At 39.7% G+C, this 26,554-nt stretch overlaps 1 protein-coding gene across 7 annotated transcripts in view; it reads left to right on the top strand.

Annotated features, from left to right (window-relative positions):
* The window catches only part of LOC109476599 (SH3 and multiple ankyrin repeat domains protein 3-like), a 117,366-nt gene that overhangs the window by 59,947 nt on the left and 30,865 nt on the right, over positions 1–26,554 (top strand). For 3 of the 7 annotated variants that reach the window (XM_019777588.1, XM_019777590.1, XM_019777586.1), the window contains 5 exons: positions 16,492–16,564; positions 18,396–18,469; positions 18,945–18,965; positions 20,435–20,559; positions 21,896–22,127. In XM_019777588.1, coding sequence (XP_019633147.1) covers positions 16,492–16,564; positions 18,396–18,469; positions 18,945–18,965; positions 20,435–20,559; positions 21,896–22,127 — 525 coding nt within the window. Of the gene's footprint in view, positions 1–16,491; positions 16,565–18,395; positions 18,470–18,944; positions 18,966–20,434; positions 20,560–21,751; positions 21,791–21,895; positions 22,128–26,554 lie in introns of all 7 variants that reach the window. The other 4 variants (XM_019777592.1, XM_019777591.1, XM_019777589.1 and 1 more) reach the window with 2 other exon arrangements.

The following is a 26,554-nucleotide window of genomic DNA, read 5'->3' as shown; positions in this document are numbered from 1 at the left end:
CATAGGTCATAATCCTCTTTAATTAGTATTGACCAATCAGAAGAAAGGACTGTACAAATATAATGCAGCCTGGTGGTTAGCCTCCACCAGGCATTTCTACAGGAATACGGATCGTAGAATTTGGCAAAAAAGAGAATTAAATGGGCCAAGGGAGTCCGGCCGCGGGGAGGTCGTTTTGCGCTCCACCTGCAAATATTCTCCTATATATAGCCAGCGTAGTTAGTCTGGTAGAGACTACCTGGAGGTGGTGAAGGGGGATGATTGACAGGTAGAGAAATTAGCATATTGCCATAAGTCATGATCAAGTTAGACATTGACCAATGGGGTGCCAGCAGAGGAATGCCTGCTATTGGGGGGAGGGAGTTTGATTGACATATGGAGGTCAGTGTTGACATATGGAGGACAGTTGTGTCAGGAAGTTGACTCAGACAGATGCTGGGATTTCAAAGGTCATCATAACTTCAACCATCTTCTTTTTGATCTTGAAAAAGGAGGACATGACTGTTTGTCTAGTCTGAAGGAAGGTTTGCTCACAAGGAAGACCAGTCTATTGTCAGTGGTTCTTAGGGGTGTATTGAATCAATTTTACAAATTTCTTAATTTTCATATGAGTGTACAACCCTGAAACTTTATAGGTATGTTTTGCTTGCTACATTGTTAAGTAAAGTTTACAATCCTTGTTGAATATTGTTGGTTTTATAGAAATTTTTTTATTTTTAAAACAAAATAATTATCATCATTGCACCCTTCAATGTTTGAAAAGGTATAGCCTTCACTATATTTAGTGCAATACCTGTCCACTGTCTACTTTTTGAATTTAACAACTTAAAATGCTCATCAGTTTTAAAATCAACCCCAAAGATAAGGAATGGTGTTAATCATAGAAGAGACTTGTAACAAAAGCTTTGATTGGCAGCTATGGGTATTCAGCTGCACACATGTAGTGTGTAACAGTGCTAACTGACCATGCTAAATGGTCGTGCGACCTTTTAGTGTAATGGTTAGCGTTGGTGACCGCCAAGCGGACAACTCGGGTTCGATTCCCGGTTGTGACATGCTCGCCCCTTTCGGTTTTTACAGTGGCGCCCGATGTGGGCCCTGTGAGTACTGGCACTGAGGATAAGTGTGGCAGCTCCAGGGATGTCGGACTCGGAAGATTCGAGGACGAATCTTGAAAGAAAAGGGGGAGTAGTGTAACAGTGCTAACTGACCATGCTAAATGGTCGTGCGACCTTTTAGTGTAATGGTTAGCGTTGGTGACCGCCAAGCGGACAACTCGGGTTCGATTCCCGGTTGTGACATGCTCGCCCCTTTCGGTTTTTACAAGTGTCCCATCCAATGGTTGACCCCAATATGTTCCTATAGCTAATAGTTTTTCCCATCTTATCTAAGATATCAGAGGAATTACTGATAAGGTGTCAGTCTTATACCCAAAGGAGTTACTTTAAGTTGCACCAGGAGGAAAGCTTTAAGATCTGAACTGTTTTGAAGAAATAGGTTTATCAGATAAGGTCATTGACCCAATCTTAGGTAAGGGTTACTGTACTCCATGTACATCTGATGTGCATACTGCCCAAAACACTTTTTTACCACTCACTCAGTAATAAATATCCAATTTCTCATTTGAAATTTCTAAAGGGCATACAAAAATATATGTTTGAAAATAAAAGGGGGCCCGCAAGCCCTTTTCCGTAGAGCATAATCGGCTGTTTTAATTCTACGTAGAGCGTAGACGGACCACAAAGCGTAATCGGTAGGTTTTCGAATTCAGCGTAGAGCATTGTTGGGACCCCCCTTGCATGCCCTCATAAAACAAAGACCTTAAAAAAAATTTGGATAAAACAGGGCAATTTGAACGGACAACAACTATGCTCTCTTTCTATATCTTGTTTTGTCCCTCATGTTTTTTAAAAGAACAAAAACTGAAAACAACTGGTGAAAATAGTTCTGTACTTTCCAGTAGTTAGTGATATATTGTTTTTGATTTAGCCTTGCCCACTGAGGCCCTGCTATTGGGTTAGAGGCCAGCATAAGTCAGCACAGGGTCAATCACCATGGTCAGGGCACAGGGGATATGTATGGATGTAATTAACCTATCAAATCTATACAAGGCTTTACCTATATATCGGGTCTAAAGCAGATTTCAATTGGCGCAAGGGACGCGGGGACCCAAGGGAAAATATCATATCCCTAAAAATGAATTATTAATATATTCCCATTGTTTTATGTTGACCAACCAATCGTATACATGTAAGCTGCATTTTTCAGCACAGTTGAATATTCAGTAAGTTACGACGCTTACTGAAGGAGGTACAGAATGAAATGGTTTGGTCCAGTTGGTCCGTACACCCCTTTGTAAGGTGGTAGGTGGTATATCCCACATGCCCCCAGCTGGTAGCCAGAGAAAACCTTGTCAGTTTGCGAGGACTTCTCGAGTATGTGAGGTGGCACTGCAAGGGAAGCCAAGATGTTGTGTTGGGGTAGGTCCAGTTTTAACCAGTTTAAACTTGTCATAACTGCATTTTACCGGATGTTAACCTACCAGTCGGGCTTGTATGCAATTTTGTGTTATCTTTAAATATTTACATTTGTGTGTATGTGGTAATTCAGTTAATATAAGTTGCTATGGAAGGTATAAGTCTTAGGAATTTTTAGGGACATTTCTTTGCCCAACAACAAATTTTAATTCCAGTGAAGAAAGGAGTCAGAAAGAAGACCATGGCACACAGGGGACCAATAAAATCTGGTGGTCATTTTGAACAAGATTCTAAATTCTTGTGTCAATGGGAAAATTACCTAATTCCTAATTGACTGAAAAGGTGGGCCTTATGTTAAGGTGGTCGCTTGTTCATCCATAGCTTTCTAAAAACCTGGTAGTTTTTTGTTGGTCAGTATTAGAGGCTAGGTGGAATTTTACATGACGTGTGTGGACTTCCAATAGTCTAGACCAGATGAAATTTGGCTGTTGTGTAACTCATGAATTAATTGGCTTTCAACAGTAAGTCTGTACGATACATGAGTATAAAGAATGTACACATGTAATTCCCCTCCTTGTACTTGGTGATGTATATGCTATTGAGAGAAAAGGTTGTTATGTTCGCTGTGGATTTATTTTTGCGGCATGAAACGTTATGTGTTTTTTTGTACTACAAATATTGTTTCAACTCAAGGACAAGGACATTTTATATCAAGGTTCACAACGTCCTTGAAGGAACCGTTTTCCATCAGCCTTTTTGCCTCACAGATATCAATATGCTTTGGGGTAGGGTTGATTCAAGTTGCTACATTTAAAAAATGACTAGAAATTGGCTTTGAAAATCAAGTTTTACTGTGTTAAAATCACTTTATTGGGTACCTTTAAATCATGAATTTCTTTCCACTCCTTCCATGGAAATAGAACCTCGTAAAAATGAAAGAATTGACAGTACTGTAAGATCATGATCAGATTGTTCAGGCTTTTGATGTTATACTAATACCTGCAGCTGTTGGGAATTTTCATGAACAGTAGAAGTCTGAGTCACAAAGTGTGCATTCCTGTCAACACCTTGTCAGAGGTCTGGTAAGACTGTGTGTGCAAATTACCAAATACTGAGTCATAGACATGGTGTACTGTTACTTTCATGTTACTTGAGGGGCCAGTATGCCCTTGTATGTACAGCATAATTAGCTGTTTTGATTCCATGATATACGCAGCCAGATTGCTCAAATCTAATGTAGAGCTCGGTGAATTTTGTGTACAGTGTGTATAGCAGTGTTCTAGCATCCAACAGCCACAAATTTTGCTTAATCTGTTGTCTTTGATAGAAAAAAATCAGTGTGTTAAGAGACAGAAAGAGATGACATTAAACTAAGCTTAGACTAGTTTATCTAAGGACATTATACTATACACAGATGGGATACACAGATCTGTGTATAATGTCCTTGGTTTATCCAAGGACATTCTATCATCTTGGTTTATTAGCAAAATTTGCCCTTCTAAATGCAGGAAATAGCATTTTAGACCATCAAGATTTCAGATTTTCCCTGGACCCCCCTAGGCACCCAAGATGATGTTACACTCACTCACTCACACTCACTGTCCGGTTTATCGTCTGTTGTTCCCCGTCTTCCGAGGGTTAGACGTGCTTGCACAATACATCATTACATCAAACAAAATTGAGATGACAGAAAGAAAAAACTTTCAGGCTGGCTAGAACATTGAGACGTCAATTGAATTTGATGTATACTGAATTTAGCGTCAAGTGCAGCCAGCCTACATGTACTAAATTCAATAGCTGCTGCCTTCCTGAATTTAGCATTGAACATTACAGTACCTTGCATGCCCCCCCCCCTTCGAAGCATTTTTGAAGAACTACCAGTAGTAATCAAACAAGGTTCAGTTTACAAGACGGCACTCATCAATTTTTAATATCTCGCTACTGCTTCCAAAAGCAGTTACCCTTTGAAAATAACTTCATTCTTCTTCTTCTGGGTCACCGAATGACACGACTTTGTTTAGTATTTGTCCCATAAATCCTGGTTATCTTACTGAACAATGGCTTTTTTTCCACATTGTTGCACAAAGGAAGCAAATGACTTTTATAAACCGCCCCTAAAGAGATTGGTGGTTGCACTATTGTGCCCTTACAAAACTGTCACCACCTACTTTTTCCAATTATCCGCCCATGTTTTGTTATCAAAGGAAAAGAGCAAAAATGAAAGAGATTGAAAATGGGGTGTAGGGGCGGGATCCGACCTTTTGAAAACGTATGGGCCTCGAAGAATAAAATTGCCGACAGGTGTGATTATGAATTCGTATCACGCCTTTCTCTTTTGTCTTTCTGGATTGTTTTTTATGTTAGGCCAGTTTAAATGGCTCTGAGCAGGCTGCTTTCGAGATGAAAGATATTTCCTTTGTAAGTGATAGATTCAGACTACGGAAACGTTGGCAGTTGCATCGCTCTTGGTCGAGTGCAAAGAACTTTGTTATCAATCCAGGGCTCAAAATCCTTTTTTTTCTGCACACCAGCACTGGTGTGGGTTAAACACTGAAAATTACCTGCACCAGACAAATTTTACCTGCACCACTCAGAATTTAGGAAGTATGAATCATCTAAAACTGTGCAGAAACCATTGCCATTACTTCTCTATACTTTATATGTGATATCATTCAATGTAGCAAATAAAGATCCACATGTCATGGACTAGTGTTAGGTGCAGGTAGACATCAGTGTGCCTGCACAGCTCCAATTGTACCTGCACTAACCTGCATATATACCCAGTACATGGACCAGTGCAGGTTAGGTGCAGGTAGACATCAGAAATACCTGCACAGCTCCAATTGTACCTGCACTAACCTGCATATATACCCAGTACATGGACCAGTGCAGGTTAGGTGCAGGTAGACATCAGTGTACCTGCACAGCTCCAATGTTATCTGCACCTGAGCCTGCATATGCAGGTTGTACATGTATTTCGAGCCCTTTTATTGATACATTGTAGATACTGCTGCTTCTTAGTACCAGAGAGTACTTTTATTGAGTAATGGGCTTTCCATGTTATTGTGGAAAATTGACTACTGCATCCGGTCTGCACTGCCTTTTCATGGGCTTAACTTGATAAAGATTAACAATCGTTGAATGAACAGCAGATATTGATAAATGAACTCCTGTAATTATGGTACATTTGCCTGAGTTGTGCACATGAATTGTAAAATGGGATTTATGTCTTGAGTTCTTTTATAAAGTGTTTGTCCTTGAAGGACCTCTGTGATAGACTTTCTTATTGAAAACACCTTGGTGTAAATGCAGTAAGGTGAAAAATGAAGTATTTCAGATGCATTCATTTGTGCTGTAATATATCTTGAGTTGTCACTTCCAGATATGGGAGTATTGTTTTGGGTGGCCGAGCTGTGGGTTTCTGTGTCTGTCTGGAAAGAGTGTATGTTGTAGGTTGACAGTACATGGGTTGGGGGAAGATTGGCAGTCAAAATGACAGGAGGCCATTTTAGGTCTACTTCTCTTTTCAATAAGTGCGGTGGGATCTTAAATGTCCTCAAGGTGAGACTAACTTTTTCAAACATGGGACCTCTAGCTATAGCTTTATGTCCCATCTGAGAGAATGCCCCTAGCCAAAGCTAAGGGTAGGTACTTATTTTTATCAAGTCGAGTGAAGAAATAGTTAAGTGCCTTTCTCAAGGGCAAATTTTTGGGGCCTGCAAGGGATTCAAACCCAGAAGCTGTAGTTTAGATTCTCAGTCAACAATCCTACCCACAAGACCACCTTGCCACCATGTTCCATCAACAATGTGTGAGGAAAGTTGCAAAAATCTGTATCTGTATCGGTATAGCTGGTATAACCGCCCTTCTGCGTAACACACCAGCTTCGCAGGCACGCGGCGCGATGGCAGCTAGCTATATCACACCGAACGACTTGTAACATTTAATCTTTGCACATTTGATTGCAGGAGTTGTTTAAAGCTTTCTGTGCTTGGTGGCAACGAATTCCAGTCTACAATAGTTCTGGGGAGTTTTTGAATACCTCAATTCTTGGCAACTGTTTTTCCTGTATTTTACAAAAACTGCTAGGTCTTTTAATTCTTTCAAAGGTGCTTTAAAATCAGTAAGTTAAGCATTACAGGCAAAGTAGACATTCAATAGGAACATCATTAGTTTTACTCTCTGCTTTGTCAAAATGGTAAATTTGATACCATGCCAAGTGATTTTTCTCTTCCCAGTGTATTTTGTCTTCGCACACTTAGGCCACACCAATTTAATTTGTTGGTTCTCGGATTTTTCAGAAAAAATATGAAGCGACAGGGCGAAAAAAAATAAAAATAAAAACAGGTCTAGGCATCCTATCATAGGCTTAAATGCTACAAAATGAGCCATGAAGTCAACACAAAAGGCTGGGTTAAAATTTAAACATTGAATTTTGAACTTTTAATCAAACTACTGCAATGATAGATGGGAAAACTGTAACAGCTAGGAAGAAAAGGACTTTCCTCAACTGTTGGGGGGCAAAACATGAGCATTTTTCAGTTGATTCAGGACCAGAATCAAATTTTTTTAGAAATCAGAAAAAAATCAGAAAAAAACGAAGAGGCGAATCCGAGAACCAACAAATTAAATTGGTGTGGCCTTAATTGACCCTGTGTAAAGAAAGACAGATAGTTGATTGGGGACTTATTAATAGTTCTGGTGATTGCCGGATATACCTGCATCGATCTTTCCCTTTGTACTTATAATTGCTTGTAATAAAGTCCTTGCAATGCTGTATATTTTAATGGTTTGAAGGGCTATTGGCTTTGAAATGTGGAGTATTAAAACCAGGAGAGACTATAAAGGTATTGGTTTTGGGTGTAAAGATATATGTTGTACATTACTTTCAATACGTGAAAGTACCACAAGTTGATTGAAATATCTATAGCAATTTTATATTCACCAATATGGTTATCCATTTCCAATACTGTAGCTTTTGCTATCTATGTGTATGGCCCTTAGTATTAAGGCAGAAACTTAATACATATTTGGAAAGGTGAACATGTAGGTTGTAGTACAAATGTATCAATTTTTTGGTGAGGTGGCATCAAATAAATGGCTAAGTGGCTAGACTAGTGGACACAAGACCAAGAAGTCGGGGGTTCGGTTCCTGGCTAGAAGTTGTGTCCTTTGGAAAAAAAACTTTCCTCACTGTTACCCAGGTATTAATTGGGTACCTGACTTCAGTTGGGGAGGTACAAAATGTAAAAGGTGGTGGAAGGAGAGGGATGGGCTCCATCTTTCAATACCTTGTCCTAGACACACTGGTCTTTGGTTGTGCTAGTAAATTTTTCTTAAAAATAAGTTAAATTCAACATACTTCCCAGAGGTTTAAATCTCTGATTTCATGTTACTTACATTTCAGGGTATGGAAGTATTATTTTGGGTTGCTCAGTTGTGGTTTGCATGGTGGGTGGGTGGTGATTTTGACAGATGATTGGTGCACATGGAAGTGGTGTATTAACAGATTAAATTACATCATACAATCAGTCTGCAAATTTGAAAGTCACAAAAAAAACCCAATACTTTCCAGAAGCCTGAAATCTCAGATGTTTTGTCTTGAGGAAAAGAAAACCCTTTTGAAAGTTAAGAAGTTAGAATACACCAGAAAATGATCTCTAATCCCTTTTACCAGGTAAATTGCTTGTTCCCTTCCCCTGACAAAGCCAGGTCCAGCCCCAAACTTGCGCAGGTGGGAAGTGAAGAAGGCCATATCGACCGCCCTAAGCAATATCTATTTGTCTTACACCGCTGGGACTTCCTTAGTATTCTCCCCAAGTCCCAGGGTCAATCAGACCTCCTTGTCCGGGGTGGAAGCCACAACACTTGAGAAAATTGCCTCGAGTCCGTCTGTCTCTTTTCTTATCGACAAGACCATCAAAGGAAACCCAAGAAAGTTACCTGTAAAATAACGGTTAAGATGGGATAGCAAGGTCATTTATGACAGTGTGGGTCAAAAAGCAGTCCAATGCATGAAGAATGACACTGTTATAAAAGAAAGGCAGTTTTGTTTAGGGGAAAAAAGGGTCCTGGACTTAGAATCTAAAGGTTTTGGGTTCGAATCCCTAGCAGGCAATAATGCTATGTCCTTCATTAAGAACGAATGATATGTGGGGTATGACACTGTTATGAAGGAAAGGCAGTTTTATTCAGGAAAAAAGTGTCCTATACATAGCATCTAAAGGTTCTGGGTTCGAATCCCTAGCAGACTCCAACACTGTGCCCTTAGAAAGACACTCAACACCTATTTTCTCAGTCGACTGTAATAAAAATGAGTACCTAGATTCAGTTCTGTTAGATATGACGTAAAGCCGGAGGTCCCGTGTTTGAGGAGAGCCACACCTCGAGCATGTTAAAGATCCCACCACACTTATGGAAAAGGACAAACAAATGTCATCACACAAATTCAACTGACAGGCCATCATCATAAAATTAAAATCATGTTACAACTGCCATATACACGTGTAACATGCATTGTATCTCATACTGGGCAAGTGTAGTTAGAGTTAGCCTGGATGCCAGACCCAAAGCACACTGGACCTTGCACACTGAGATATTTTGTGTCCAGTGTGCTTTGGGTCTGGCATCCAGGCTAAGTTAAAGTAGAAATGAGGAATAAAAGTGCAAATCTTGTAGGATTGGAGTTCCTGCACTAATTTATAGGCTCTGCCAGCGCAGGCTAGTCTGTCTTACTTATCCTGAGGAAATCTTGACATTCTCTTAATTAGAAGGAAGGATAAGTGCACTTGAAGTTGGCCATTGACCGTATCCATCGATCTGAGACTTGCAAGTGTAATGTCCTAACCCGTTAGTCACAGTTCCCTCCACGGGCAGGCTTAAAGAATCGTTAATGTGCGTTAAGGCTGAAGGTAGTACTGTCAATCACTTTGTATTCGCAGTACTTTTATATTCACTTCTGTACTGTGAATTTATCATTACCACGAACAAATGATTTGCCAACTTTCTTTTTTCTGCACCTGCCACCACCGTGAACATATAGTTCTATGAACATATAGTCCTGTGAACATATAGTTCTGTGAACATATACATGTAGTTCTGTGAACATATAGTTCTGTGAACATATAGTTCTGTGAACATATAGTTCTGTGAACATATAGTTCTGTGAACATATGGTTCTGTGAACATATAGTTCTGTGAACATATAGTTCTGTGAACATATAGTTCTGTGAACATATTGTTCTGTGAACATATAGTTCTGTGAACATGTCCATTTTTCCCAGACCTTGAAATTTTGCTATTGCAAATATAAAATGAGGGTGAGAAATTGGCAGGCAGAATGACAAATCAAAAGGTCAGACACAGGAAATGGGGTGAACTTGAAGGTCCAAAAACTTGGCTGTGGGGTGAGATGGAATTAGAGGTGGACATGGGGGAATTCAGGAAGCGGAGGATTGCATGATTTAAGTACGTCATACAATCTCCTTGGTTTCGACCAGTAAGTTTGACCAAAAATACTTCTTGGAATCCTAAGATTGTCAAATTTCTTGTAGCCACTTGGCGACAATTTGAAATTGATTTATTCTATATAACACTTGAAATGTGGACTTTCATGATCGCAACAATGGCTCAGTTATAAAGTTCACCTATACATTATGTGTAAACTTAAGACAATTTCCAGCTGAACAGCTCACAAAGTCTAGCCATCAACTAATGACACAAAGAGTACATTCTTTCCATACTACACTTCATAATCGACTTTTCAAGTGTGCAATTTGACAAGATTATGACGTAAATACATGCATATATAAATGTCGTGCATTCAAAACTCCATTCAGAGCATTTCCACATTGTATGAAAGTTGTAAACCATCTTCAGAGTTCGCAAACTAGCAACAAAAAAGCCCCAAAAGGTCGCGTCACTTTACAAGGGTCACTTTCAATCACCTAAACTATCTTATCTCAAAAGGAAAGATGGTTGTAACCACAAATAAATGAGCCTGTATCTTCGGTTGACTGCCTGCTCCATTTCCTCAGGCGTGATTGCTTTGGAAAAACTTCGGTACTTCGTTTGGGGCTAGAAATTAACTCCCGATCTCACTACAACATGCAGTGGAAACTTAAAGTAACAATTTCGATCTGTCCTAATGGAGTAATATCTCCATTGAAAAGTTTCTAGCCAAGGGGAAAATTAGGAGGATTGGGTTTGTGTTTTTAAGTATGATATAGGGGAGGATATAGCCTGCAATTGTTGTGTGTTGCAGTTATATGTTTGCAATGTAATGATACTTTTGTTGTAGTGCTTTGTGTTGAACATCAGACTTTATGTGATTCTTTTGTACTGTAAAGAGGACATCCTATCGACACTCTGACTCATCTAGTTGATAAAAAGTGAATTTCACAAAGTACTTTACTCTTCCACTGTACTGTGTCTCTATTGTGTACAGTATTTGCTTGCAAGTTGTTAGCACTAGCAAGACGTTAGGTCAAAGGTAAAAAAATGTCCCAGAAAAGGTTATCTCATTTTGTTTCTTCAGTTTCCTGGTATGGAAAAAGTCTGTTTCCTAAATGGAGCAAGTAGGAAATTCAAAACAAAATTAGAAAGAAATTCACATTGATTAATACTTACTTGTACTTGGTCACATTAATTAATAAAACAAGAAATTCACAAAAAATTGTTGGGTATAACGAAGGTATCATATCTTTGTTGTCTTGTTCCATGTAACATTTTTATTAGATTTCTAAATTTCTATTTTTTAAAAGAAGTCCTCTTCCTAGATAGCCCAGGAAAGATGAAATTATCAAGATTGCAGAAAATTGCCTCTGAAGACTGTGCCAGTGTCTATAATGAATTGAACAGATACCTATCTCCTTTTAATTAACTCCTTTATCAATCAGTCACTAACACTATCAATCAGCCTCTCTTACTTCACAAAATTTCTTTCCATCCATGCATAGCCTGTTCTCCAGATTTGTTTATTGACTTTTTTCCTTAATAGCTTTATTTAAGATTCCAGAGGTTTAAGTCTGGGAATGGTAGGCGCTCCCAGGGGCATGTTCAGAATGTTGAGTCAATACTTCACATCTTGGGCTTCAGATAAGGCCACACCAAGTAAATTTTATGGATGACGTCCTTTGGTGACCCTAAATCTAATGCGAGAGGGTGAAAAAAAAACAAGAAGGGCCCTAAAAAACAAGATGCCTAGATTAGAAATATACCAAGAGACGACAAATGTTAGGACACAAATTGAATGAGGTGACACAGTGTAACAAGCAAGAAGTTTTTTATTCATCATCAAAACAGCAATAAATCGGGTGGAACAGCAGTTGTCGTCCTGTGCTTTGATGGAGCGGTCAGCAAGTTTCTTGTACCAAACTGAATTCCTAAAGGAAGTCATGATTTCCTTGCTTGATGCTTCATATTAAGCTTTAGTCCGTACAAACCTATTTGCGGCACTGTCGTGACTATTTGGTCATAGTTACAGGAAGCGGAATTTCTTGTTTTTTTTTCTAGGAACAGGCCAAAATCATTGCGAGCGCGGACGTCATCCATAAAATTTACTTGGTGTGGCCTAAGTTTGATGAAGTTGACCTATATTGAACGGTTGCTTGGAGCAGTCAGTGCTAGCACCAACATATCACTACCAAAAATGATTTTTCTTGTTTTTCTTGTTTTTCTTAATTCGTGGACAAATTTTCTTATATGAAGAAATTTCAAGAAAAATTAAGAAGAAATAAGAAAAGAGCAAGGGGTAGCTGAAAGATTTTTTTTCTTGTATATTTTCACTACAAGAAATATTTTCTTATTTTTCTTATGTGAAGAAATAATTTCTAGAGAAGTCTTTCTCTGCTTAGAATGTTCTAGAAAATTAAGCTAAATAATCTTGATTTTTCTTGTCTGAAGAATGCTTGGAGCAGTCGGTGCTAGCACCAACATAAATGTTGATAGCGGTAAATGGATTAGACAGTTGTCTCTAACTGGCCATTACTTCTGGGTATGGAAGTATTGTTTTGGGTGACCCGAGTTGTTGGTTTGTGTCTCAGCTTGTCCTATGAAAGGTTTTGTTGGATGGTGGGTGGGAGATGAATTGGACATTTTGAAGTGGTGTAATACCCAGTGGTTAGGTCTAAGGTAAGGTAATACCCAGTGAAGGTACATCATACAAACACAAAACACATATGATTGCAATGCCATTAAAAAAGTGCTTTAAAATATATCTACAGAACTGAGATTTCAAACCTTATGTCTTTTCCTCCATGTGCTTTCTGAGCAAAATTTGCAGGACAAACTTCCATCATTTCTATACCATAACTCACTGACTGGTCCCTCCCCTATGGCCACACTGATTTAATTTTATGGATGACTTCCGCCTGCGCATTGATTTCCACCTGTCTTTAAAAAAAAAAAAAACACCTCGATGAGGCTCTGGCCTGGGTCCTCCGTAGTCCACGGTAGCTAGCAACAATAGGGAGCCGGCGGTAACTACGGAGGATGGCACCCAGGCTGTCGAAGCTCCATGGAATTCAGAAGCCCATACAGTGCCAACTCATAAATGCTGCAAAAGGCCAGCATGTGCCAGCTTGTTGTAAAAATCGTTATGTACCATACCCCAAATTCACAATACCAGCTTTCTATTCCTGTGGTTTAGCTTTTTTGTTCTGGAATTTTTGTTTTATTTGCCCACGCACACTACATATAGTTATGGGGTCTTTGAAGGATGTCATCCATAAAATTAAGTCAGTGTGGCCTATAGAAATCAAAGACCAGTTTACCAATTATACAGGTGCCAATAGCAATCTAGGCTGTCCCAGATATATGATTTCACTCCATTTGTCAGCAAGTGTTCTGATTGAGTTGTTTTGGTCCCTAGAGGGGGGTCAGACCTAATGGGGAGGTGGTGAGGGATCAAGGCCTGTTTAATCAGGAGTGTGGATGGTAAAATGGACACCATCAACAATAATAACTCCAGGGTGCTAAATTGTTATGGGAGGTCACAATCATTGTGGGACAGTATGAAATAAGTTTGAGCTGCAATTTCCAACACAAGAAATTGGACTAACCCAAATTTTCAACTTTACAACTCCAGTCTTTGTCAAGGAATGAGCAATCCACTGCTTCCGTGGCGTCACACAGATAACACACGTGACTCCGAGAGCAGTGGATCATAGGTTATAGAAAGTTTGTGGCGCCCCCCGTCTCTGTTGAGGGATGGTTGTAATGCCCTGATGTAGATGGCCATTATGGGACATTGTATGATTTTCATGCTGTGGAATTTTCAAGTGATTACAAATTACGCAAAATTTTTGCGGCCGATTACAAATTACATCAAAGTCTCGGAGCTGTTTACGACTTTACGCTTTGATTATGAATTACGTTGATTTGTGGGGAGGCTGCCTATGGATTATGAAGACTAAAAAGGTCTGATTGCTCCTTACGAAGAAAGGCATAGAAGGGCATGCAATGGAGCAATCCTGTGAAATCGTTCCCCAAACCCTTCACCGTAACAAGTCAATTTACCGTTAACCATATCAGCCATCCTGAACTAACTATTGCTTGTCCTCCTACATGTAGATAGTTAAGCATCCCCCCATGCCAGATCCCCCCATATGTAAGCGTTGTCAGGATCCCCCCATGCAGATCCTCCTCCAGGTGGACCAAGGAGATCAAGAGATCTAATTAACCTGTACTGTAGGGTCTACCCTGCACAACAAATGGAAAGTCACAGACTAGCCAATGACAATCAATACTCCATCACTGTGTTTGAAGTGGGAGATGAAAAATTCATCGGTTAAGGGTCGATCAATAAAGTCTTAGGGATGGTCTTAAGGCAAAGGAGGCGTCTTACAAGATCTTAAGCAGGTTCTTAAAATTGGCCCACTTGCACCAGATGATATGTACCATTGTCAAATGGTTATTTGTGTCATACATGTAGATATAAACATGCGACACGGTGTGTGCCGTATCAAACAAGGTATCAGCCTGACTGTGGTTCGGATGGTCAGACAGCCAAGAAAACACACCTTTCAATGTGCCAGAAATTGAGAAAATTTGGTGTCCCTGAACAAAAATTCCAACTGACAAATCCAGTATTCGACTTTTGAAAGCAGCGCAAGCAGTGCACACGTACAAATTATACTATGGAACTTTTGGAAGTAGGTGTGATAACCGTTAGAACCCTGTGTGATATCACTAGCTATCACATGGGCCAAAACACTGGAATTGAATGTTATCAGGGCCCAGCCTGGTATGATATAATATCAAATACTGGCTATGTACATGTAATAACATTCTACCATTTCAGAACTTATCAACAGAGACACTAACCTAAAATATATAATAGAGTCTACTACTACTACTACTACTACTACTAATAGCATTGAAGTTATCAATTACATTAATATAGATGTATGGATAAGAAATCAAAATTACAGAGGCAAAACTTCCAAGGAAACTGAAAGAAACTTGAAGACTTAGTATTTTGTGTAAAGATAATGATAGATTTTAGACTATAGAAGTCTAAAATAGAAGAACATACTAGGCAACAAGCATTTTATCAGTTATGTATATCAGTTACTGTAATAAAAAAAAAGTATTCACTCTCTTTTGTTAAGATGTCTAGATCTAAATGCAAAGAAACTGAAGGATGCATTACGTTGTGCTTTAAATGGCCCAAAGACTTTTCCAATATTCTGGCAGCTCTTAAAGGAATCCTTCAAGAGCTTCAAAGATCTTGCCGACAGTGCACTGAGCATTTCAAAGTGATCGCCGTAATCCTTGTTCTCAGACTCTGTGCAACTTGCATTAAAGATAGATAAACCAAGTGTGGAGACATAGGAGCATAGGTCAGGGCTCTGGAGATGTGTGGTGGTCTGGTACATTTGTTCCTAACAGTGGCATCCATTGGATAACCTTCAACATATCAGTGGAGAGAGGAGGACTGTGGACCAATCAGATCAGGTGTTTTAAGGTTATTTTCGATAGTGTATTTGTTTCTTAGGTCTCAGAAGATAACTAGTGTGTGATGTGGGCTAGTACCTACTGTTGTAACAGTGGCATCCATAGGATAACTTTCAACATATCAGTGGAGAGAGAAGGACTGTGGACCAATCATATCGGGTGTTTTAAGGTTATTTTCAATAGTGTATTTGTTTCTTAGGTCTCAGAAGATAACTAGTGTGTGATGTGGTCTAGTACCTACTGTTGTAACAGTCACATTCATTGGATAACTTTCAACATATCAGTGGAGAGAGGAGGACTGTGGACCAATCAGATGAGGCGTTTTAAGGTTACATGTATTTTCCTAACCATGACACTTGTATTTGTGTTTCCCTAGTCTACTGTGACAACTAGTATGTACTAATGTGGTCTTCTACTGTACTGTACAGTTGCATCTGTAGGGTAAACCTTTAACATATCAGTAGAGAGTAGGACTGTCAGTATTGCCTTATTGGATTGCTGTCTACTTGACAGGCTATACATGAACTGCTGGGGATGCATTGAGCTACTTATCCAACTGTTCCTGCCATTGCTTCTTAATATTCTTTGATGATCCTCTTTGTCCCTGTGAAAGCTGTCCTATGGACAAGTCACATATCAGAGAATGGAATGCTCGTGAACTATCTCGTGCTTAAATTCACTAGTTGGAATGCCCAAGTGGCAAGGCTAGCGGACACAAGATTGAGAGGTTGCGGGTTCGATTCCTGGCTTTCCTGTGTCCTTCGGAAAAGCACTCTACACGACTTTCCTCACTCCACCCAGGTGTAAAATGGGTACCTGACTTCAGTTGAGGAGGTAAAAGGCAGTGGAAGGAGAGGGATGGGCTCTGCCTTCCAATTCCATGCTCTAGACACAGTGGATTTACCGACTGCCCCTATGGTCGCAAAAAGGCTATGGGTCTATCTTTACCTTTATCTTAATACTTTGTCTACTTTTAAGAAAACTACGTGTTTGTTCTTCCAAGGTGTGGTGTTGATGACTTTAAGTTTGAGCAAGTTTTTTTTTGTGTGTTGTACAGCTGGGGTGAAGGCACTGAGGGAGCAACGGATGCAAAGGGCTAAAACTGCACCTGCCATTCCCATGGAGAACAGGTTTGTTTGTTTATTTGTTTGTTTGTTTGTTTGTTTGTTTGAAACTGTTTACCCATGAAATACATATACTCAAACAGGCTACAACTGCTTTTCATTAAGTTTATTAAAACCCTTGTCCTGCTGTGCGCAACATATGTCGCGCGACACATACAGTACCATCTATATAACACCCTGTATAGGTACGATTTGGGGGTATTTCTCGTGCAACGCATCACACCGCAGCGAAACGCAACGAATGCGGAAGTAACTATGCCACTGCAAGGCAAAAAAATTTGGGTGTCTATGATTTAATTAAGACATGAAATTATTGAAAAATATTGTGCCAGGAATGCCAGCAGGACAAGGGTTAAGGAACAGGATGGAATTAAGTCAATCAATTACGTTTCACAAAGAATTTCCCCCGACACTTAACGTTAAATTAAAGTAGACAACTATAATTAACAGTGAATTAAACTTTCCCTCCACGCCTCATGGAAAAGGCATCCAGATGTAAATAGCACTATTGCCTAATTTCGATTCCATAGCCACTTCAAGTAATAGCAACATTAAATACCAACATTAGCAGTGTTCCCCTCAGTGTGTTCCGATCACCCAAGCAATGTTTATGAGAAGTGCAGTAGGGCCCAGGAAAAATAATGTTAACGTTGTGTTTCCGGATACCTGAACAACCCTAGCCGTTTTTAGAGATCAACCACCAACGAGAGAAATAAAATTTTCAATCTCACATACATGTAGTCTGTACCACTAATACTACATGTACCAGTACACTGCACTAAATCAGAACTGGACCTTAAACAGTTGGCATGCTCAAGTCCAAATACCAGTGTACTGATGCAGTTCAGTGCTGTATTAACTGCATTTGTCTATAAATTATTAGATCACTTTGACTAACATGTAAAAAGAATTAAAAATGTGAAAAAAAGTGAATCCCTACCTACCGACCCTAATTTTTGAGAGACTGTAATGAGAAACGCGACATTAATTTTCCTAGGCCTACATGTAGATCTAACGTTGTGGCTGCCACTGTGGAGCAATAAGTGTTCCATTACCTCATCAGCCAGCCCCAGTCCCTATACTGTGGTTAATGGGCTATAGAGCAGTATTGATGTTGTGGCAATCTCCCCTGAATTGGATGGAAGGGAATAAATACATCCCCGGTCCTCAAAACGGGGGTGTGGGGCCACGTGAAAGGGAGTAACACTTCCAAAAGAATACTGTTTATCGTACAGTTGGTAGAGATGAAGACGGTTGGTTGAAATATGCAAAAGTTGAAATGTTTTGGTATTGGGGATTGTTGCATCATAATTTGTGAGGTTTTTTTTGTGAGACAGAAGTGAATTTTGTATAACTATACTGTTAATATATCTTTTGAAAAGTACTAGATCTTAAAGTTCATTCATTATACAAAGCCACCAAGGTCTATCCTTAAGGCCACACCCATTTAATTTGTTGTTTCTCGGATTTTTTCAGAAAAAAATATGAAGCGACAGGGCGAAATAAAAAAAACAACAGGCCAAGGCACCACGTGATAGCCGGAAATGTAACAATATAAGCCATGAAGTGAACATACCAGGCTGGTTTATAATTAAAACAATAGATTTTGAACTTTTAATGAAACAGTTGCATTGTTACATTGAAAAACTAGGAAGAAGAGGACTTTCTTCAACCGTTGGGGCCAAAACAATAATTGTATTGTGCATGACAACTCAGAACTACTCGCACAATACCTCAACAGGAGTCCCCAGAGTGTCAAGCCAAGCTAATTTAATTACAGTATATTTGATTGTGTTAGAAGTTTTAATTGATGATATTTGTGGTTTCTGTTCCCCAGTTATAACAAACCCAGGACGGCTGTCCTGAAGAGGGACCAGCATGGATTTGGCTTCGTGCTACGAGGAGCAAAAAGTAAGACACTGTATTTCACAAAAATAACAATTATTACAGTTAGGCCAAGGAAAGGGCTCTTGACACTTGTCACCAAAAGTATTCCCAGGGGATTATTTCTTGTCAAAAGTTTTTGACACTTGGGGACGATAGTTGATAAAAACTACAAATTTTTAAAAAGCTGTAACTTTTAGTAGAGCAGGTAAAAGAAATGTTGTTTTTGTTCATAGCATTTTGTGTCATTCTAATGTTAAAACTGTCCAATTTGTGTCATTTTCTTCTTGGTTGTAGATGTTACACTGTGATATGTTTCTGGTCTACATTTTGTACATTCCATGCTAGTGCATTGTAGCAATCTCTTGTGTCGAAATCTGTCAACTTTTCCCGTGTTTTATGGTAAGCGTGCATTTGCATGAGTACTGTACTAGTAGATGTAGTTCTGTGTCTGTGCTAACTGTGCATGTGCCGTTTTACCCCAAATCTCGCTGCTCAACAGCCCCACGGAATGGGGAAGAGGGTAAGCACCTGTGTGAATGTGTAAAATCCTTGCTTGTGTGAACATGCAAGCCTGTTTTTAAGTGTGAACATGCAAGCCTGTTTTAACAACCCTTGTCCTGCGGAGCACAACAATTGTTGTTCTGCACATACAACCATCTATATAGCACCCTGTACAGGTACGATTTGGGGGTATTTCTCATGCAGCGCATCATACCACAGTGAAACGCAAAAAGTGCGGAAGTAACTATGCCACTGCAGAGCAAAAAAATTTGGGGGTCTGTGATCTAATTAACACATGAAATTATTGAAAAATATTGTGCCAGGAATGCCAGCAGGACAAGGGTTAGTGTGAACATGCAAGCCTTTTTTTAACATGCAAAGCTTTTACCTTGCTTAAGTGTGAACATGCAAGCCTCACATCTTACACATTTTAAGTGAGAACATGTAAAACTCACATCTTACATACATGTTTATCAAGTATGAATGTGAAAACTCAAGTGTGAACATGCAAGCCTCATCTTACATGCATCAAGTATGAACTTGTGGACTTCTGACATGAGCATATTAAAGAACCTCACACCTTGCTTGTGTGGACATACAAAAGTTTTACCTTGCTTGTGTGGACATACAAAAGTTTTACCTTGCTTGTGTGGACATACAAAAGTTTTACCTTGCTTGTGTGAACATACAAAAGTTTTTCCTTGCTTGTGTGGACATACAAAAGTTTTACCTTGCTTGTGTGGACATACAAAAGTTTTACCTTGCTTGTGTGGACATACAAAAGTTTTTCCTTGCTTGTGTGGACATACAAAAGTTTTACCTTGCTTGTGTGAACATACAAAAGTTTTACCTTGCTTGTGTGGACATACAAAAGTTTTACCTTGCTTGTGTGGATATACAAAAGTTTTACCTTGCTTGTGTGAACATGCAAAATCTTCAACTCCATTGCTGTCGCAAGTCTCTCACATCTTACAAAAACAAGCTGTTGTGTTCTTTGATCACTTTTTTATTTGTACAGAATTTTTCTGTTTTGATGTTTAACAAGTTTGTAGTGTCCAACCATTTTTGTTTCCTTTTTATAAACATTTTGTTTACCTCAAAGTTGTTTGTGTCTAATTCATGATTTGAATGTTTATTGTATTGTCCCATATAATCAGCTTTAATTCTGAAAAAAATGTAATTATGTACTTGTCTAGTAAGTTAACAAATGATGGTAATTTCTTTTTTACAGTTTCTGAAGGTCATAAAGATAAAGAAAGATTGTTGCACATGTATTCTTTGATGTGATAAGTTTTTATGATGTATTTTATCGCTAATGATACATACAGATATATGTAGGATTTTATGCTATCTATTTGTAATAACTGGGCGCAAGTTGTAAATACTCGACATATTTCACACACTTAATGTGACATGCATATGCCAGTCTATATTTAATAAAATCTGGATCTAAAAAATGTTGAGAAAGTGTGATTGTATTTTCCCCAGCCCTGAACCCGAATGTGCCTTTCACCCCGACACTGGCCCACCCTGCCCTGCAGTACATGGAGAGTATCGACCCTAACAGTGTAGCTGAGAGGGCCGGGTTAAAAAAGGGAGACTTCTTACTCCAGGTTAGTGCTGTGTACCCTAGGTCTTGTTCTGTAATTTGATGGAATTTTGCCGCTCATGACGGACAAATATGTTGCTGAATCTGTCATCTTTGACAGACAAAAATCGGCGTGTAAAGATATGGAAAAAGATGTCATTAAACTAAGCTTAGTCTACCTAACAAAATTTGCCCCTCAAAATGCAGGAAAGAGTTTCAGAGGGTCAAGATTTCAAAATTTGTTTGTCAAGCATCAATCCTTACGTGCTGCAGTCAGGCACTGTTTACTAGTTATAGTCATACATGATGTAAATATCGTTCTAGCCGGTGGATTTGAAGGGATTGACAAAGACAGTGCTGATTTCATCACCCATACACTATTTTCATCTTTCCCAGTGCTAAATTTTGTAATTTTGTATAGATTGTAAGTAAGCCTGTGAAGTTGTGCTAATGATACTCCTAAAAATCTGAAAGGTCTAGAGTTGAGTTACAGTATATGATAGTATGGTGAAGGCAGTGTTTAAGTGCCCCCTGTTGAGTGATGTTGGTACTGCAGGCTACTCTATAAGTTGTAGTGTCACATTGACTGGGTTACTTCCAAGCCAACAGCAAATTTAAACCAATTACCACTTGTGTGGTCCACTCAACCCTGTAACACTCCCTCTGAGGACAGTTTAATGAATGTTAAGTGGGTTAAAGGAAAATACCCACGAGTGAAAATACAGAAACCACCTTTCTCAAACTGGTAAGGCCCAGTTACAAATAATGCTGTTTCCTGGTCTTTATCAGGAAAAAAAAGAAGCGGGCGAATCTGTGAACCAACAAATTGAATTGGTGTGGCCTAATGCATTGTTGGTCAGAATCAGGGTCAAAATACTGGGTGCATGTGCACCTTAGTTCACCCAAATTAAGAGCTGTGCACACAATTTTTTTTTCTGGGGGTGCACCAGTGCACTACAACCAAATAGGTTTACGTAAAATATATTGTATCAAGATGTTAAATGCATAGTAGTGAAGAGCATGTTCTAAGTGTCAGTAAAATCATTCTTGTACTACTTTTCTTTAGAAATGGGACATAATTGCTGACATTCTACTTATTTTAGTTTAAACGTGGTGCACCCACAAAAATTTTTGTGCACCCAATTTTTTAGGATGGGTGCACCTATTCCCAAAGACGAATTTCGGGCCCTGTGATTTCATTTATGATATCTTTGTAGATCAATGGCGAGGACGTCCGTCGCTTCACACACGCACAAGTGGTGGAGCTGATCCGTGATTCGCAGGACTTTCTCAGACCATAGACTTTTGCTACTGTGAACATAAAGTGAATTACAGTTACTGTATCTGTGTCCTGTGCATAGATCAATGGCGAGGACGTCCGTCGCTTCACACATGCACAAGTTGTGGAGCTGATCCGTGACTCGCGTGACGTGGTGGTGATGACAGTCGTGACGGTGGATCCGGAGCTGCGAGCAGCGCTGCAGAGACAGAAGGAGGCTCAGAAACGCATCAGTATCGCCGTCAGCTCACCCAGGGACGAGGACGAGATCGTGGACCTGAGAAGAGATGACTCAATCGCCAAGGAATTCCCAGGTATTCATTCTCAAGATTTTCTTTCTATATTTCGGAATAATGATATGATATGAATCTTTATTGCATGTTCTTGCCCAGATGGGCTAAATGCACAAGAGGATGTCCAGTATGTAAAACATGAGTATTCAATACTGGTACGCTATATTCTAATGCAAAAGTGCTAGGAATCTATATATTACAATAATGCTATAAACTACCTATCATCTACTGTTAGTTGCCCTTTCTAGATAATAGAGACTCTTATAGAGACTCTGATAGAGATCCTGAGTTTTTGTCCACAGAGGCTTCAGTCAAGATGCAGTTATATAATGTGTTTGGGTGGTTTCCCATTTACAAATCCTTAATATCAAGTCAATCCACTGATCCAGTGACATGAATCTCATTTAGGCAAATATCGAAAAAATTAACATTCTGACTTCAACCCGCATCTTTGCCCTTAGAATTGTAAGTTTCTGTTGACAATAACTTCAATCTGCATCACTGATTCTACAGACAGGAGTCTCTACTCTAACTTGTACATCATATACATTGTTGTTTCAACATTGTAAATAAAATATTTCAAACATCAAATACATCAAATATTCCAAAGAAGAAATTGTTTCATACTCAGCTATTGTAGCTATTATCTGAACTAATGACTTGTACTGTATGTTGCGATTTTATTTTTTGTGTGACTCAAAGCTTTTATTTTATTTTTATTGAATTGCTTTTTCAACATATTCAAGTTTATTTTGTTGTTTTTGAAACACTTTATATCGACAAGATATAGACCAGACAAATTTTCTGTATGTGTGGTATTTAAAAGGCAGCAGCTTTCTCCCTAAGCCAGCACCTCACCATTACAGACTGTGTGTTTATTCCAGTGATCTCCCATGCCCTTGTAAGGACACGCTTAGTGAGAGAAACCCTCCTCTGTAATCTTAAAAGGTGCTCAGGGTCTAATCCTAGAAGAGTCGCTTATCTTTGGGGTTACACTGCAGGGCTCGAAATACTGGGTGCATGTGCACCTTAGTCATGCCCGTAGCCAGGGGGGGTTCGGGGGTTCGGAAGAACCCCCCACAAGGCTCAAAGGTCCACTTTTTGGTCCACTTTTTATCTAAAGGTCCAAGATTTCTCTTTAGATGGACTGATTTGTATCACCAGTGGGCCTGGAATCGTATAAAAACTGCCTATTTTGTCATTGAATAAAAGTTATCTCTGATTTTTTCTCAGAAATCCTCTCAAAAACGCAGGAAATGCCATGTCAGAAGGTTCATTTTTCAAAATTTTCAGGGGGAGCATACCCCCGGACCCCCCTAGGGCGCTCGCTGGTCCCCTCAAGCAGTGGGAAGAACCCCCCCATTAAAAATCCTGGTTACGGGCATGTTTGTGCACCCAAATTTGGAGCTGTGTACCCAATTTTTGTCTGTGGGTGCACTTGTGCATGTAAATATTTTCTTAGGTCTTCGTATGTGAAGAATAAAAAAGATCTAACAGGTTATTAGTATACAGGGTATTCTTGACATCCAAGTGTCAGAAACTATGAAATTATTGTTGCAGTACTTTTCTTTAGAAATGAAACATACTAGTTTTTGCTGACATTACACTTATTTCATTTTATATGGTGCACCCAAAATATTTTTTGTGCACCCAATTTTTTAGGTTGGGTGCACCAGTGTACCTATTCCCAAAAATAAAATTTCAAGCCCTGCACTGTGGCCTTGTGGCCTTTGGGGTTCTTATAGCTTGTCTGTATTCAGATCCTAGAAAAGTACAGAGAGATCTCTTGACATTTACATAAGAGACATGGGCTTGGTGGGTATGCTTTCTTGTTTGTAGGCACAGGAAAGATATTTTTGACTACATCGTCAAATTGTGAATGTTCAAAATTGCCTTAAAACTGTCCAGTGTATAATCATTGAAAGACAAAAAGTGCCTTTCTCAAGGACACAACACTGGGGCATGAAAGGGATTCGAACCCAGAACCTTTGGATTCTGAGAAAAAAAATTAACAACAAGACCACCTTGCCTTTTGTGTGAAGGTATGGCAAAACCTCAAAAACAAAACCACTGCAAAAGTTTCTACAATTTACAGTATCATACCTGCCCTAACTACACAATGGAATACTGAGATAAATCTTATCAAGAAAATCTTGAAACCTGGAAATTTCCTGTCTTCCCAAGCAGAGTCTGGAGGATGTTATTCCTTTTGTAATGAGATGTCAGTCATGGAAAGTTTTTCTTCTGATTTTTATCACACTGACAACAAACCTGGGCTCTTCAGTGATGTCTCTGAATCCTCCAGGAATTTCTCTGACTAGCATTCTTGTCAAATCTTCTGTGTCAGCACCCTTCTATCCTTCTGTCTCAAAGGGGTTATCTATCAAGAATCTGAAATGGATAACTATCTTGCTAGAGGATGTGCTTGGGGGGATCCTGACAATGCTTAAAAGTAAATCAAGGAGGGCTAGCAATGATTAACTGTACATTTGTATATTTGATGTTTAACATAATCGGTTAAATTTAACATGTAATCAGTAATTATGTCATCCAAAATCTGTAACCCCCCATGCAGACCCTTTTTTGTACGCTCAGTCAGCCCCTGGTATTGCAAGATGTGCACGATTTGCTTCTTTTGTATCTAAAGCCTTTTTCTAGGCCAGAAATAAAAAGCCCAAAGACCTACTATTTGTTTTACTTGGACAGGGTCTTAAAATGTGTTATCGTGTTCATCTCCCATTTGCCTTTTTACCTCCGGGTAGGGATGTATATCCCGTGCGCGGAGGTTTTGTGAGGGAAGACGAAAATTACGTTCGCAGCAGTTTCTAGCGTTTGGGTGGACGGATATGTCTGGGACTTGGTATACGTTTTGCTATTGGGCTGTAGATGGTGCACGTTGTTTTGGTTTTTTAGTATGTGTGTTTTAGTGCGTGAAAATGATGGGTTTAGACCGCCGACGGACACCCCTTTCAGTGTGAAAGTGGACCTCAACTTTTGACCTTTGCATGTATAAGGACCATTGAGGTCTCGACCACTGATCTGACCTTTCACACAGAGGGGTGTCAGCATTCTCGATAAATTCTTTCTTTGAAACTGTTCAGATGTGAACCACATGTGCCATCAATCAACGTCTCATTATCGTGCCTGGTGGGACCGGCTGTCTCGTGTTTGTAACGTTCGCTCAAAATGAGGTTCTAAGTTTTAACCGTAACATGAAAGATATGAACACGCTTCTGTGCATGTTTTGATGGTTTTTTTTTTGACGTGATTTGAACTAGTGTGGGATAAGTGGGGAGGGATGACAGCCGCGGGGGGAAGCGTAGCGGCTTGATACATTTTCGAGAGCAAGTTCCGCGCACTGGAGTTGATTTCTCACGCGGCCGTTTGTGTAGGTGTTTGTTTACATTATCGCTGGTCGCTGAGGGTCGGGCAGCCAGATTCGCCACGGGATGCCCCCTGTCCTTTCTATTTTTGGGCTCCAGTCGGCTAGGGGGGATTAGTGATTTCACAGATCATTTAGCCAATTACAAACATTTCGAAACTTTTCGAAAAACTAAAACTGAAACTGTTTTTTTATTCACATTGATTGGCAGCCAATATTCATTGCTTGGCTGAATTGCACAAGTGATTACATGTTAAAATAGCTTGAAAAGAGATTCACATTAAAAAGACACAACATTGACGATTAAAATTAAATAGATTTAAAATTTTGTAGCTCAGGTCCATTAAAACAGAGGCGGACTATTTACAAATCTTGATTGCTGAGACTTATTGCCTGAAACAGAAAAGATTTCCTCAGTCTTTCAGTTCTGAACTTCGGAACGGAGATGTGGTTTCCATTTCTCAGGGACCGCCGTGTGCTCTGGTGTCTGTCGCAGGGCATCAAAGAATGCAAAGTGTGGCTGACATGCCGCATTTGCTTGAGCAGAGTTTTTGCTGCAGTTTCCCGTCTGTCCTGGAGGGTGGAGAAGGGGGTTGTTTGAGTACTGTTGCCGTAGATGATTCTCGCCGCCCTTCTCTGTACAGCCTCAAGAGTGTTGTTCTGTTTTGTGTTACAGCCCACGTACACGGCATTTGCATACTCTAACACAGGTCGTATCAGAGTCGTATACACAGTTTCCAGGTCCTCTGGTGGCATCCCGCCCTTCTTGAGCATGCGGAGAAAGTGAAGACGGGTTGAGTCTTTCTTTGCCATGTGTGTAAAAACCGAAAGGGGCGGGCAGGTCACAACCGGGAATCGAACCCGAGTTGTCCGCTTGGCGGTCACCAACGCTAACCACTACACTAAAAGGTCGCACGACCCTTTAGCATGGTCAGTTAGCACTGTTACACTACTCCCCCTTTTCTTTCAAGATTCGTCCTCGAATCTTCCGAGTCCGACATCCCTGGAGCTGCCACACTTATCCTCAGTGCCAGTACTCACAGGGCCGGCATGGGAACCACTGTAA

This window comes from Branchiostoma belcheri, unplaced genomic scaffold, assembly GCF_001625305.1.
Source record: "Branchiostoma belcheri isolate BF01 breed outbred unplaced genomic scaffold, Haploidv18h27 scaffold38, whole genome shotgun sequence".
NCBI lineage: Eukaryota > Metazoa > Chordata > Leptocardii > Amphioxiformes > Branchiostomatidae > Branchiostoma > Branchiostoma belcheri.
This window is presented reverse-complemented; position numbering and strand designations above follow the sequence as displayed.